The 16127-nt window shown below is 47.8% G+C and overlaps 1 protein-coding gene across 1 annotated transcript in view; it reads right to left on the minus strand.

Annotated features, from left to right (window-relative positions):
- Positions 1-6725: 6725 nt before the first annotated feature.
- Positions 6726-16127, minus strand: part of LOC119956788 (threonine--tRNA ligase 1, cytoplasmic-like) — a 55348-nt gene continuing 45946 nt past the window's right edge. Inside the window, exons 16-19 of the mRNA XM_038784208.1 lie at positions 15035-15139; positions 8694-8766; positions 8502-8616; positions 6726-7219 (exon numbers count right to left, since the gene is read on the minus strand). Coding sequence (XP_038640136.1) covers positions 7071-7219; positions 8502-8616; positions 8694-8766; positions 15035-15139 — 442 coding nt within the window. The 3' untranslated portion in view covers positions 6726-7070. The remainder of the gene's footprint in view (positions 7220-8501; positions 8617-8693; positions 8767-15034; positions 15140-16127) is intronic.

The raw sequence follows: 16127 nt of genomic DNA on the forward strand, positions 1-16127 counted from the left end.
ACACTAGCCAATCACAGCCCAGACAACGTTAGCCACTCACAGCCCAGACAGCGCTAGCCAATCACAGTTCAGACAGCACAAACCAATCACAGTCCAGACAGCACGAGCCAATCACATCCCAGACAGCGCTAGCCAATCACAGCCGACAGCTCTAGCCAATCACAGCTCAGTCTGCACAAGCCAATCACAGCCCAGACAGCGCTAGCCAATCACAGCTCAGTCTGCACAAGCCAATCACAGCTCAGACAGTACAAACCAATCACGGGCAAGACAGCACTAACCAATCACAGCCCAGACTGCACTAGCCAATCACAGCTCAGACAGCACTAACCAATCACAGACTGTATAAGGAAAGTTTTTTAAAATATTTTTTATTCTCCTTTTTCACATTTTCTCCCAAATTTACACCCAACAATAAACAATAATCAGTAACGAATGTAATGTCAATATATAAAACACAAAAGAGTGGCTAAGGTAAATATTGGTCCTTTAGAGGATGAGAAGGGAGATTTAATAATGGGAGATGAGGAAATGGCTGAGGAACTGAACAGGTTTTTTGGGTCGGTCATCACAGTGGAAGACACAAATAACATGCCAGCGACTGATAGAAATGAGGCTATGACACGTGAGGACCTTGAGAGGATTGTTATCACTAAGGAGGTAGTGATGGGCAAGCTAATGGGGCTAAAGGTAGACAAGTCTCCTGGCCCTGATGGCATGCATCCCAGAGTGCTAAAAGAGATGGCTAGGGAAATTGCAGATGCACTAGTGATAATTTACCAAAATTCACAAGACTCTGGGGTGGTCCCGGCGGATTGGAAATTAGCAAACGTGATACCACTGTTTAAAATAGGAGGTAGGCGGAAAGCGGGTAATTATAGGCCAGTGAGCTTAACTTTGGTAGTAGGGAAGATACTGGAATCTATCGTCAAAGAAGAAATAGCAAGGCATCTGGATAGAAATTGTCCCATTGGGCAGACGCAGCATGGGTTCATAAAGGGCAGGTCGTGCCTAACTAGTGGAATTTTTTGAGGACATTAGCAGTGCAGTAGATAACAGGGAGTCAATGGATATGGTATATCTGGATTTCCAGAAAGCCTTTGACAAGGTGCCACACAAAAGGTTGATGCATAAGATAAAGATGCATGGCATTAGGGGTAAAGTAGTAGCATGGATAGAGGATTGGTTAATTATTAGAAAGCAAAGAGTGGGGATTAATGGGTGTTTCTCTGGTTGGCAATCAGTAGCTAGTGGTGTCCCTCAGGGATCAGTGTTGGGCCCACAATTGTTCACAATTTACATAGATGATTTGGAGTTGGGGACCAAGGGCAATGTGTCCAAGTTTGCAGATGACACTAAGATGAGTGGTAAAGCAAAAGTGCAGAGGATACTGGAAGTCTGCAGAGGGATGTGCATAGGTTAAGTGAATGGGCTAGGGTCTGGCAGATGGAATACAATGTTGACAAATGTGATGTTATCCATTTTGGTAGGAGTAACAGCAAAAGGGATTATTATTTAAATGATAAAATATTAAAACATGCTGCTGTGCAGAGAGACCTGGGTGTGCTCGTGCATGAGTCGCAAAAAGTTGGTTTACAGGTGCAACAGGTGATTTAAGAAAGCGAATGGAATTTTGTCCTTCATTGATAGAGGGATGGAGTTTAAGACTAGGGAGGTTATGCTGCAATTGTATAAGGTGTTAGTGAGGCCACACCTGGAGTATTGTGTTCAGTTTTGGTCTCCTTACCTGAGAAAGGACGTACTGGCGCTGGAGGGTGTGCAGAGGAGATTCACTAGGTTAATCCCAGAGCTGAAGGGGTTGGATTACGAGGAGAGGTTGAGTAGACTGGGACTGTACACGTTGAAATTTAGAAGGATGTGGAGGGATCTTTCAGAAACATATAAAATTATGAAGGGGATAGGATAAATGCGGGCAGGTTGTTTCCACTGGAGGGTGAAATCAGAACTAGGGGACATAGCCTCAAAATAAGGGGAAGTAGATTTAGGACTGAGTTTAGGAGGAACTTCTTCACCCAAAGGGTTGTGAATCTATGAAATTCCTTGCCCAGTGAAGTAGTTGAGGCTCCTTTATTAAATGTTTTAAAGATAAAGATTGATAGTTTTTTGAAGAATAAAGGGATTAAGGGGTATGGTGTTCGAGCCGGAAAGTGGAACTGAGTCCACAAAAGATCAGCCATGATCTCATTGAATGGCAGAGCAGGCTCGAGGGGCCATATGGCCTACTCCTGCTCCTAGCTTCTTATGTTCTTAATCCCCATATCAATAACAATGATCCATCCTCCCACCAAACCCCAGACATTAGCCCACATGTTAACATAAACAAATGACAAAAAGGAATCAGGAATCACCCATCGTCACCATTAACACACACAGCCCCCCTCCTCCCAACCCTCCCAGCCCCCAACCCCCATAATGTTCAATTTGATCCAATTCTTTTCAAGCGTCAAGAATTCCAGCAGTCCCCCTGCCACACCAGGGCACAGGTTGGAGAGGTTGATCTCCACCCTGACAGGATCCGCCTTCGAGCGATCAACATAGGCTACAACATCTGCCTCCAAGCCCGTTTCCAACCCTGGCTGATCCGACACCCAGAATATGGCCTCCCGAGGGCCCGGGTCCAGTTTCACGTGCACCACTTTAGAGATTACCCAAAACAACACCTTCTAATAATCCTCCATCTTTGGATAGGACCAAAACATATGAACGTGGTTTGCCCCCCCCCCCCCCCCCCCCCCCCGTGCAAAGTGAACCAATCACAGACTGTACAGAGTTAGCCAATCAGAGACTTTAGTTGAAGGCAGTATAGTAGCATTGTGGATAGCACAATCGCTTCACAGCTCCAGGGTCCCAGGTTCGATTCCGGCTTGGGTCACTGTCTGTGCGGAGTCTGCACATCCTCCCGGTGTGTGCGTGGGTTTCCTCCGGGTGCTCCGGTTTCCTCCCACAGTCCAAAGATGTGCAGGTTAGGTGGATTGGCCATGATAAATTGCCCTTAGTGTCCAAAATTGCCCTTGGTGTTGGGTGGGGTTACTGGGTTATGGGGAGAGGGTGCTCTTTCCAAGAGCCGGTGCAGACTCGATGGGCTGAATGGCCTCCTTCTGCACTGTAAATTCTATGACTATGACTAATTGCAGCTACTTAGTTTTGCTGACACTGAAGGATAGATAGTTGTCACTGCACCAATCCACGAGGTTCTCCCTCCTGTACTAACTTATCGTTATTTGGGATTCAACCCACTACAGTCGTGTCATGAACAAATTTGTAGATGGAATCACATTTAAGGGGCTACGGGGTTATTGGAATAGAGCAGGCAAGTGGCTTGGGTGGAGTGCACTTTCAGAGGGTCGGTGCAGGCTCTATGGACTGAATGGCCTCCCTCTGTACTGCAGTGATTCTATGATTGATTTAAGTGCTGAGGTATACGCTGATTGCACACAGCGAGCCATGTGCTCTCTCTGCAACCAACATGTAAATATTTTATTTTTAACATTTGAAGTTGATCTAGTTCTATTAATATATGAATGATTAAGCATTTTCCTCATGATGTCATTTTTTGCTACTCACCTTAGTTCTCAATCCTTCCATCAAGGAAAGAAGTTTCTTTCCATGGTAGCCATAGGTCATTTTATGCAGGACCGTCCCCAAGATTGAGCCAGTCCAGCCACTGTCCAATAATGGATTTAATGCTGGCATTTTGTGCCCTCATTCACTTACCTCAGGGCTGTGCCAGCAGCTTCATACCAACGTGGACATCGAAAACAGATTGGCTTCCACATTTTTTTTCAACACATCACCTCCCTTCCCTTAACTACACCACTCATCTCTCATTTACTTTCAAGTGAGTCTTTTCCATCTCAAGTTGCAATGCATCTCCATACACGATGACATCAATCACATGTTGTAAGGTGTTTGGTATTAGTGGCGTCCAGCGATGATACCGCTACCTTCCTATTGACTCCGTCCAGCCCCCTCATGATATTGAGAACCTCTCTCAAATCTCCTCTCAACTTTCTCTTCTCTAAAGATAACCCAACTCGAAAGATAATCCCAACTTCTCCAATTGATCCAGGATAAAGTCCTTCAACCTAGGACCATTCCTGTAATTCTATTCTGCAACCTTTCTTTTCCTTTCACATCCGTCAAGAAATGGCATGGTAAGATTGGAGACAGGGGGCTGGATTCTCCGTAGCCCGATGACAAAACCATGTTCGCTGATCGGGCGGAGAATGGATTTTCATGCTTAAATCGGGGCTGGGGCAGGTTTGACGTCAGTCCACCCCCTCCAACTGGCCTTGGCCGGCCCGCCTACAATGGGCTGAGTTCCCGATGGAGCGGGGCACGTGTGGTCCCAACTGTGAGAGAACCTGGCGCGACGGCTGCGGACTGTGTCCAGCGCCACCACACTTGGCCGGGTTCCATGCCACTGGGGGGGGGGGGGGGGGGGGCTTCTGCAAGAGCTGGGAGGACTGGTAGGGAGTGGGCTATCAGTTGGCGAGTTGGGGTCATGCAAGGTCAGCACCATGTTGTGCGATGCGACCAGTGCAGGTTGGCATCGTGCAAGTGCGGCCTGGGAACTGGCCATTCCCGGCGCAGGTTTCAGTCGGCGTCAGTGCTAGCCCCTCACCGGTGCTGGAAACAGTGAGGGTTGCGCACCAATTTTTCAGTTGTAAAAGACCACACCCATGCTCCGCTGGCGCCGGCACTTAGCCGCTGAAACGGAGAACCCAGCCCAATATTCCAGTTAAGGCCAAACTCGTTTCATAAAAGCTCACCGTAATGAGCCTCCTCAAACTACCCCGGTCACCTACAACTGTGTGTGCAAATACATCACGAGCTTTCTCTGTTCCTCAACCCCCTTCAGAATGGTACCAGTTCGGGCAGCACGGTGGCGCAGTGGTTAGCACTACTGCTTCATGGCACCGAGGACCCGGGTTCTGTCCATGTGAAGTTTGCACATTCTCACTCCCACAACCCAAAGTTGTGCAGGTTAGGTGGATTGGCCACACTAAATTGCTCCTTAATTGGAAAAAAATAATTGGGCACTCTAAATCTTAAGAAAAAAAATGAATGGTACCATTTATTGATTCTGGCAACTCGTGTGCCTCCTGATTTTAGTCGCTCCATCAATGGCGGCTGTGTCATCAGTTGGAACCTTCGCTTTCCTCCTTGAAACCCAAAATCTCTATGTGGCTTCATAGAATTTACAATGCAGAAGGAGGCCATTCGGCCCATCCAGTCTGCACCGTCCCTTGGAAAGAGCTCCCTATCTAAGCCCACACCTCCACCCTATCCCCGTAACCCCACCCCACCTTATTGGACACTGAGGGCAATTGATCATGGCCAATCCGCCCAAGCTGTGCGACTTTGGACTGTGGGAGGAAACCGGAGCACCCGGAGGAAACCCACACAGACACGGGGAGAACGTGCAGACTCCGCACAGACAGTGACCCAAGCCGGGAATCGAACCTGGGACCCTGGAGCTGTGAAGCAACAGTGCTAACTACTGTGCTACCGTGCTGCCCAGTGTCATATTGTTGTATAATGTTCTTCTGAGCCACTTTGGCATGTTTCATTATGGCAAAGCCACTACGTAAACGTTTTTGGCCTTCATACCAAAATGCATCACGTCACATTTCTCTGCATTAAACTTAATTGGCCATGTGCTTGCTCATTCAACCAGCCTGTCTAGATCTCTCTCTCCTCCGCACAGTTCACAAAACCTCCAAGTTGTCATGTGAAAATTATGAATTGTACTCGAGACATCCAAATCTTTATCACGCTTCAAAAAAAAAAGCATTGGGCGTGAATACCAATCCCTGGGCATAATTTTAAGCACAATCCACTATCAAATCCACTTTGCCTTTCCTTAATTATTATTACTTTTTAAAATTTCGAGTACCCAATTAATTTTTTCCAATGAATGAGTAATTTCAGCCGGGGGCTTAATGCTGCGTGTCTCCCCCCCCCCCCACCGGACGGAGGACTGGTGCAGGGCGCTGCCGACTTTCTGGTTGGAAAGCCAGACGGACAGACAATGCCGCAGGATCAGAGAACCCAGCACCCTGACTTTCTTCCTCTCCCACTCCCTCCTGAAAAGTAAATCTTGAACCAGCCCCAGAAAATCACGATGACTTTGAATTTTAGTTTCCACCTGCAGTTTCAAGTGGCTGAGAAAATATTCTTTATTTTGTCAAATATTAGAAACAGGGCAGCTCACAAGCGAGATATATTAATTCCAAAGTCTCTATACCACCAAGATTAAATCTTTTTCATAGAAACCCAATACAAATTCCCCCAAAATTGATAATGGGGGTGGGGGGGGGGGGGATGCTGAACAAAAGGCCACAGTACTCCATCTGAACGATTCTCCTCTGAGATCGCCACAATAAAGTTACTGATTCCAGTGCCAATTGATACCAGCCACCCAGCGAGATGAATAATGGCTGGTTTAAAGCTGCCATGTAGGGAGCGGAAAAGCTGAGTTATTAAGGGATGGAACTGAATCATCGTGACTTCCAGGGCTCAGTGATGTAAATGGACCAAAGGGAGAGTCACAGCTTTCAACACCAACATTCAAACTTCCGTGACATGAAGATCAGATGCCTCAGGATAGATCTGGGAATGAAGCTGAATCGTGCGATCCGTATATCCCAGCGAGTGACACTGAACGATCAGAGGAAGAAATAAAGTCAGGAAACCAGGGAGCTGCACAACATCAGCCAATATTTTATTCAACACAAAGTGAAATTATGCCTTTTGGGATTACATTTACCTTTATTTCCTCCATGCACTGGAACATGCAGTGAGCAGCAGCTGATCCGTGTGTTTCTTTGACATAGTCAGAAATGAAATATGTGAGTTTAATTGAACAAATTCCAGAATCAGATTAGCCAAGCTTCACATCTCCATTATAGACTGATTTCCCAGTCAGAATAACATTATAGCTTCAATTAATAAGAGGTTCATTTTAAATTGTTCCAAATGGGCTCTGGGGTCTTCAATAGTTCTGCTCTATGTTTATTCATCCACCCAGTAAACAGGATGGGAAATTAAAACTCCTCTTCGGCCCTTACTCTGCGCAGTTGCTTCAGCCTCTTCATTTTCTCGATAGTTGCTGCCACAGAAAGCTCACCGTGTACCTTGTTATCTCTTGTACGGACATTTACCGAATTATTGGCTTTCTCTCTCTCTCCGACTACTACAGACAAAGAGGGTTCACAAAAAATCACTCATTTCCAGTGCAGCTCAATACAGATGCTGAATTCCTGCAGCAAATATTTAAACACAAGACAGAGTGCAGGAACTGCAAGAGGGCAAGGGTCACTGGGGCGCCATTTTTGCAGTCAATAAAAGCATCCAAATAGTCTAGTTGATTCCTGTTTCACGTGTCCACTTTCACCAGTAATTGTCAGAGACTCTAATAACTGCTCAGATTTATCACAATAGGCTGTTGGATCCCTCCCATCCGGACACCTCCGTGCTGGGGACACCCTCCGTCCATCAGCCCCGACACCTCCATGCTGGGGACACCCTCCGTCCATCAGCACCTCTGTGCTGGGGACACCCTCTGTCCATCAGCACCTCCGTGCTGGGGACACCCTCTGTCCATCAGCACCTCCGTGCTGGGGACACCCTCTGTCCATCAGCCCTGACACCTCCGTGCTGGGGACACCCTCTGTCCATCAGCACCTCCGTGCTGGGGACACCGTCTGTCCATCATTTCCAATACCTCTGTGCACAGCTGAGAACAGAAGCATACAGCAGTGGGAATCTTAATACATCCCTTCATTCCGTGTTAACAACAGTGTTGAAATAGGAGCACAATGGACTGACATAAGGATAAGCAGGGTGACAGTGCGGCACCTCCTGAGTTTACTGCAAGTTTAGAAAGTTGCAAGATGCAGTGAGCTGGATAAACATTAAGTCATCAAAGAGCCACTTTCCATTTAAATTCCAATTAACAGACATTTTCTACAATAAACATAAATTTGCATTAAAAAGAATAAGGGATCCCAGCAATATTTACGGATTGTGTCAGGCAGCAACAATCAAAGTTGTCACTAACCCTGCCAAGTGTTTCTCTTCACATTTGACAACACACAGACACAGATCGTGCTGATTGTTAGAGGAACATTTGGTAACTGGTTCCAATAGAGTAAAGACCATGCAGATGGAGTGAGAGAGGGGGAGTGGGCCGGGGGAGCGGGCCGGGGGAGCGGGCCGGCGGAGCGGGCCGGGGGAGCGGGCAGGGGGAGCGGGCAGGGGGAGCGGGCAGGGGGAGCGGGCAGGGGGAGCGGGCAGGGGGAGCGGGCAGGGGGAGCGGGCAGGGGGAGCGGGCAGGGGGAGCGGGCATGGGGAGTGAGTGAGGTGGAGTGAGAGAGAGTGAGCAGAGGGAGTGAGCAGAGAGAGTGAGGGGGAGTGAGTGGTGTGCAAACTGATTAAATTAAATCTTAGACGAGGGAGCATCAGATTTCATTTACCTAAGATGAAATTGTACTGAGCAAGTTGTGAATTCCGGATTTTCTTATTCAGCAAACAGCCAGGATCCAGGTCCACATCGGCCATGAAACCAGCTTCAACAAACTCTTGACAAACCTAAAAGAAACATGCTTAAAGATCTCTTCAAATATTGTTAAGATCAACCATTCAGTACCATACACAGCTGTGCTCACCATCCGACCATACTCCTCACAACCTGATCCAACAGGTATCACCACAATCTGACAGGGGGACAGCCAGAATGGCCTAGATTAAAACAGAAACAGTCACAAGATTACTCACAATAATCAAATAGTTTGAATATTATTCAAACAAAGCGACAGAACTTGCCCCTTATGATTTCAGCTTCCCAATAAATGTTTTCATTGATTTTCATATTTTATGGCCTACAATTCTGTCATCACTGAAAGTCAAAGTTTGCATATTTACATAGTTCCTTCTGGGGGAGTCCCCTACCCTACTTCTATCCCTAGTTCTTCCTCCCATTTTTCTCTCGTCTCATCTCATGTGCCTCCTCCAACAGTCGCCCATACGGGTTCCCCTCAGTTCCCTTTTCCCAAATCGCTCACGTCCAACAGTTCCTCTACCAGCGAGTGTCTCGGCAACCTGGGGATGTCATCGTTTTTACGTTCTTTATGTCTTAATTATGAGAGGATAGTGGGTGCCTGGAACCCGCTGCCGGAGGAGGTGGTGGAAACAGGGACGTTAGTGACATTTAAGGGGCATCTTGACAAATACATGAATAGGATGGGAATAGAGGGATACGGACCCCGGAAGTGTAGAAGATTGTAGTTCAGTCGGGCAGCATGGTCGGCACGGGCTTGGAGGGCCGAAGGGCCTGTTCCTGTGCTGTACTTTACTTTGTTCTTTGTCCTTTGGGCAGTTGAAAACTCTCCGTAAGTTCTTCCAGCATCGCTAATCCGTCATTTGTGTTTAAGTTGCTGACTGTCAACCTCCACCATCCTGTCTCCACCTTTTAAAGGTGGTGTCCACTGCAGCTGGCGTGAACCTGTGCTTGTTGCAGATGGGGCCATAGTGCACATGTCGGTTAGGCTGAAGTGTTGCCTCAATTGGTAGCATGTCCAGAATGGGCTACCACCACTGGGCTTTAAGAGTGTTTGGTTGGTAGGATTGGGAGCGCTGTCGTGACCAGGGCTCGGAGGGGTATCCCCGTGCAGGAACTCTCCTCCATCTTTACCCACTCTGCTGGGCTTACCTGGACAATTTTCTACTTTGCCAGGTAGGTGCCAGTGTTGTAGCTGGATGCGAAGTTAGTTCTGGGACACTATTGGCTGAATGCTACCAGGTCTCACAGCCTTTGCAGTATCCTGTGCCTCCAGCCATTTCTTGACACTGCACAGAGTGAATAGAATTGGCTGAAGACTGGCATCTGTGATGCTGGGGACCTCTGGAGGAGGCACATATGGATCATCCACCAGGCTCTGTCTGCGTCGAGAATGTCAGGTTGTGGGTGGCATGATAGCGCAGTGGTTAGCACTGTTGCTTCACAGCGCCAGGGTCCCAGGTTCGATTCCCGGCTTGGGTCACTGTCTTTGCAGAGTCTGCACGTTCTCCCCGTGTCTGCGTGGGTTTCCTCCGGGTGCTCCGGTTTCCTCCCACAAGTCCCGAAAGACGTGCTTGTTAGGGGAATTGGACATTCTGAATGCTCCCTGTGTGTACCCGAACAGGCGCCGGAATGTGGCGACGAGGGGCTTTTCACAGTAACTTCATTGCAGTGTCAATGTGAGCCTACTTGTGACAATAATAAATATTATTATTATTCAACAGTTGTGCTTTAAACTGTTCTTACTTCCAAGATAAGTTGGGGTCTCAAGGGTAGCTGATCCGCATATTTACATGGATACAAGGGCAATGCGATTCACGTTGCATGGAGATGGAAACTCTTGCCTTCTCAAAGCCTAAGATATCCTGAGTCATGTTAGTCTGGCAGGATCTGGGACAATACAAGTAGCAAGATTCTGTGATTCATCACCTGCTCGGTTTGACAAGACTGAATTCAGAAGTCAAAGTTTAAACAAGGCTGCAGGATTCCTGTAGCTTGTGCTGGAGTAAGTGTCTCGGCTGGGGGGTGGGGGGAGGATCGTCTCTGTGAAATAATCAATTCTGAGATTAAACGTCCCGAGGCTGCGGAAACAGAAGTAACCCTCAGGAGCTGAGGGTCACCTTGGACAGGTTCTGAGAGAATTGAATATCACCTCAAGTTAAGTGAGTGTGAAAATGGAAGGTTGTCCTCTTGACAATAATAAAAGAACTGAATATTGTTTAAGTGGAGAGACACCACTGAATGCCCCGAGAGGTTCCGGTGCATCAATCACAAAACGTTAGCATGCACATACGGAAGAATTAGGAAGGCAAATTGAATGTTGGTCTCTATTGCAAGGGGAAAGGGGCATAAAAGTAGTTTTACAGGGTTGCATTGGTGAGACCACACTGAGTGTATGGTGTGATTTAGAACATAGAACATAGAGAAATACAGCACAGAACAGGCCCTTCGGCCCACGATGTTGTGCCGAACTTTTGTCCTAATTTAATCATAGTGTCCAAAATTCTATGATAATCTAAGGGCAATTTATCATGGCCAATCCACCCAACCTGCACATCTTTGGACTGTGGGAGGAAACCGGAGCACCCAGAGGAAACCCACGCACACACGGGGAGGATGTGCAGACTCCACACAGACAGTGACCCAAGCCGGAATCGAACCCAGGACCCTGGAGCTGTGAAGCAATTGTGCTATCCACAATGCTACCGTGCTGCCCTTAAGAACAAATTAATCAACATTCCATTATTCTACCCTAATCCATGTACCTATCCAATAGCCGCTTGCAGGTCCCTAATGTTTCCGACTCAACTACTTCCACAGGCAGTGCATTCCATGCCCCCACTACTCTCTAGGTAAAGAACCTACCTCTGACATCCCCCTTATATCTTCCACCATTCACCTTAAATTTATGTTCCCTTGTAATGGTTTGTTCCACTCAGGGAAAAAGTCTCTGACTGTCTACTCTATCTAGTCCCCTGATCATCTTATAAACCTCGATCAAGTCGCCTCTCATCCTTCTCCGTTCTAATGAGAAAAGGCCTAGCATCCTCAACCTTTCCTCATAAGACCTACTCTCCATTCCAGGCAACATCCTGGTAAATCTCCTTTGCACCTTTTCCAAAGCTTCCACATCCTTCCGAAAATGAGGTGACCAGAACTGCAAACAGTACTCCAAATGTGGCCTGACCAAGGTTTTGTACAGCTGCATCATCACCTCTCGGCTCTTAAATTCAATCTCTCGGCTAACGAACGCTAGCACACCATAGGCCTTCTTCACAGCTCTATTCACTTGAGTGGCAACTTTCAAAGATCTATGAACATAGACCCCAAGATCTCTCTGCTCCTCTACATTGCCAAGAACCCTACCGTTAACCCTGTATTCCGCATTCATATTTTTCCTTCCAAAATGGACAACCTCACACTTGTCAGGGTTAAACTCCATCTGCCACTTCTCAGCCCAGCTCTGCATCCTATCTATGTCTCTTTGCAGCTGACAACAGCCCTCCTCACTATCCACAACTCCACCAATCTTCGTATCGTCTGCAAATTTACTGACCCACCCTTCAACTCCCTCATCCAAGTCGTTAATGAAAATCACAAACAGCAGAGGACCCAAAACTGATCCCTGCGGTACGCCACTGGTAACTGGGCTCCAGGCTGAATATTTGCCATCCACCACCACTCTCTGACTTCTATTGGTTAGCCAGTTCGTTATCCAACTGGTCAAATTTCCCACTATCCCATGCCTCCTTACTAACTATCTCTTTAAGGAGGGATAATCCCGAAAAGACGTGCTGTTAGGTGAATTGGACATTCTGAATTCTCCCTCTGTGTACCCGAACAGGCGCCGGAATGTGGCGACGAGGGGATTTTCACAGTAACTTCATTGCGGTGTTAATGTCAGCCTACGCGTGACAATAATAAAGATGCTGATGATAAACTTGCATTGGAAGCAATTCAGAGAAGATTCACGGAGGTGCTTTCAGGATGAAGGTATTGTCTGCTGACGAACGGTTGAGCAGATTAGCCCTGTACTCACTTGAATTCAGAAGAACAAGAGGTGATCGTATCGAGACATTTCAGAGGTTGGCTTGGTCAAGGCTGAGAGAGACAGATTTTTAATCAGTGAGGGAATCAGGGTTCTGGGGATACGGCGGGAAAGTGGAGTTGAGGATTATCAGTCAGTCATGGTGGAGCAGACTAGATGGACCGAATGGACTACTCTGCTCCAATGTCTTTTGCTCTTATTCTGAAGTTATGGAAACTTAGATGGTGGAAGGATGAGTTTTATAACAGGGGAATATTAGGTCTAGAGAGTACAGTTTCAAAATAAGGGGTCACTTTCTGTACCAAACCCTCAAAGTCAGCAGTGAGTTCAAACAGCAAAACTTCAAACAAAATCAAACATTTAATACAAGTCAGTCAAACAGTAGCACTTCATTTCCTCGGGGCTGAGCTTAATCTCAGAAACATAGAAAATCTATGGCACAAGAGGCCATTTGACCCATTATATCTGTGATAGTCAAGAAAGTACTATCCAGCCTAACCCCACATTCTGTGGGCTTGAAGATTACAGCACTGTCAGGGCAGCACAGTGGTTAGCACTGCTGCTTCACAGTGCCAGCGGCCCGGGTTCCAACCTCGAGTGACTGTCTGTGTGAAGTTTTCACTTTCTCCCCATGTCTGCGTGGGTTTCCTCCGAGTGCTCCAATTCCTCCCACAGTCCAGGTTAGGGTTGACCATGCTAAATTGGCCCTGAGTGTCCAAACATGTGCAGGTTAGGTGGGGTTATGGGGATAGGGCAGGAGAGTGGGCCGAGGTGGGTTGCTCTTTCAGAAGGTTGGTGCAGACTCGATGGGCCGAATGGCCTCCTTCTGCACTGGAGGGATTCTATAAATATGGAAACATAGTTTAAATGTGAGGAGGGCTTCATCCCTTCCCACACTGACATGTATTTCTGTCGAGTAGACACCATTACATTTACAAGTGATTCTTAATAATAAAGGCGAATAATGTTTGAAACATTCAAACAGATGGTAAATCAGATTAATCGGGCTTTCAATGTTCTTTTAAGTAACAGCAATGAAGAGTAAATTTTCCCAGGGTTCAGTGGGATTATTACAAAGGCTGCGAATAGGCCAATGTCACCTTTTCCCGGGGACGGCCTTCAAGGCAGACCAGTGCCTTGACATAAATCAGTCAGAGCTCCTGTCTAATCCTGACTGTCCATCTGTTGCCATTTAAAGCTCTTCAATGTTTGCACTGACATCAATAATCTCCAAATAATGTTTACTCACCAGAAGCATTCTTCCACTCAACAGCATTGTTACACTCAGAAAAGCTGATTAATTCAGCATTTTGGCCACTCCTGCAAATGACACAGAGCTGGGCAGGAAGTGAATACAAAGTGTATTAACTGGGGCTCAGGTACCAGACTCTAACCTCCAGGATCTCGGATCCAAACCAGCTCAGAGTGAATGGGATTGAAATCTTCCTGACTGGGAAGGTTATCTGTGAAATAAACGCCAATCAAGAACATCGAGGTCAAGGCCCAGAGCTGAAAATTGCTGCTAATTATTCAGCACGACCTGGAAAAGTGCACAAAGCCCAGAGCAGGGCCAGATTGTGGGGTGGAAAGAAACATCATCGTGGGCACAGAAAAATCACCACAAAATATGAAAATGCATGACAGCCTTCACTATAAAGGACTGATGATCAGAGAGACCAGAGCATCTCACACATTGTTAGCTGTTGCAGAGAGGAGAAGTACAAGAGCTTACAGCTTACAGCACAGATCTTCACCATGTGCTGAGTGATTAGACTGGTTAGGATAGGCACAGGTCTTTAGTTAATCTAACATCGTGTTAACCCACAGTAAGAGTATGTTCAACAGTTTATAGTTTAATAAAATAGTGTTTTAAGTATTTTAAGTGTTGGTGGCCTGTATGTGTTCCACGGATCCAGAGCACCCAACACATCACATAGCACGTCAACATATTCAAATTCAATACATCAGAGTTTCTGTTGTTTCCATGGGAGAGTCGGTCTTCACAGCCGGGGGGGGGGGGGGGGGAATGCCTCGATGTTTATTTGGGAGGTGGGTATCGGCAAGAACGTGCTAACATTTACAGGGAATCCTTGCAACCTGGGGTCAGCAATCTAATTCACTTCATAAGTGGGCCTCCCCAGCTCTATCTATGCTGCATGTGACTTCAGTCCCATGCCAAATTGTGAGATTGCCTTCAGCATGTTCCCTACATTGTAGAAATAAATATTAAAGCAGCTCTCAGTATCAAAGGAACCTCATGTTGAGGATTTACATGACAGTGAATTGAGCTGGTACTGTAACGACCTCTGACTCCAGACATTAGTCAACGTCCAAGGGTGAGGGCAGTTGAGTTTGAGAATGAGACACTCGCTCTCTACAGTGTCTACTAGTTGAAACGTTACCATTTCCCGGCGTAGTTCTCAGCAAGAATTGCCATCATGCGTTCCAGCGACCCCAGCACAGCGCGATGAATAATAACTGGGCGGCTTCCATCCATTCCATCCTTACTGTACAGAACAGGAAAGTGAAGTAGCAGCGACATTGCAAAAACAAAGACCTCCCCAGTCCCAACTCCCCTCCCTGCAGGGCATTGACCCAACCTAACCAAGCACACCCAACACACACACCCACCCAACACACGCACCCACCCAACACACACACCCACCCAACACACGCACCACCCAACACACACACCCACCCAACACACGCACCCACCCAACACACACACCCACCCACCCAACACACACACCCACCCACCACACGCACCCACTCAAAACACACGCCCACCCAACACACGCACCCACCCACCCAACACACCCACCCACCCACCAACACACCCACCCACCCAACACGCACCCACCCACAACACCCACCCAACCCACACACCACACCACACACCCACCCAACACACACACCACCACACGCACCCACCCACCCAACACACACACCCACCCAACACACACACCCACCCAACACACACACCCACCCAACACACACACACCCACCCACCACACGCACCCACTCAAACACACGCCACCCAACACACGCACCCACCCACCCAACACACGCCCCACCCAACACACACACACGCCCACCCAACACACACACCCACCCACCACACGCACCCACTCAAAACACACACCCACTCACAACACATGCACCCACCCACCCAACACACGCCCACCCAACACATGCACCCACCCAACACACGCACACGACCACCCAACACACGCATCCACTCACCCAACACACGCACCCACCCAACACACACCCACCCAACACACGCACCCACCCACCACACACACCCACTCAAAACACACGCACCCACCCACCAACACACGCACCCACCCACCCAACACACGCACCCACCCACCCAACACACGCACCCACCCACCCAACACACGCACCCACCCACCCAACACACGCACCCACCCACCCAACACACGCACCCACCCACCCAACACACGCACCCACCCACCCAACACACGCACCCAC

The sequence above is a fragment of the Scyliorhinus canicula genome, chromosome 24 (assembly GCF_902713615.1).
Source record: "Scyliorhinus canicula chromosome 24, sScyCan1.1, whole genome shotgun sequence".
In the NCBI taxonomy this organism is placed as follows: Eukaryota; Metazoa; Chordata; class Chondrichthyes; order Carcharhiniformes; family Scyliorhinidae; genus Scyliorhinus; species Scyliorhinus canicula.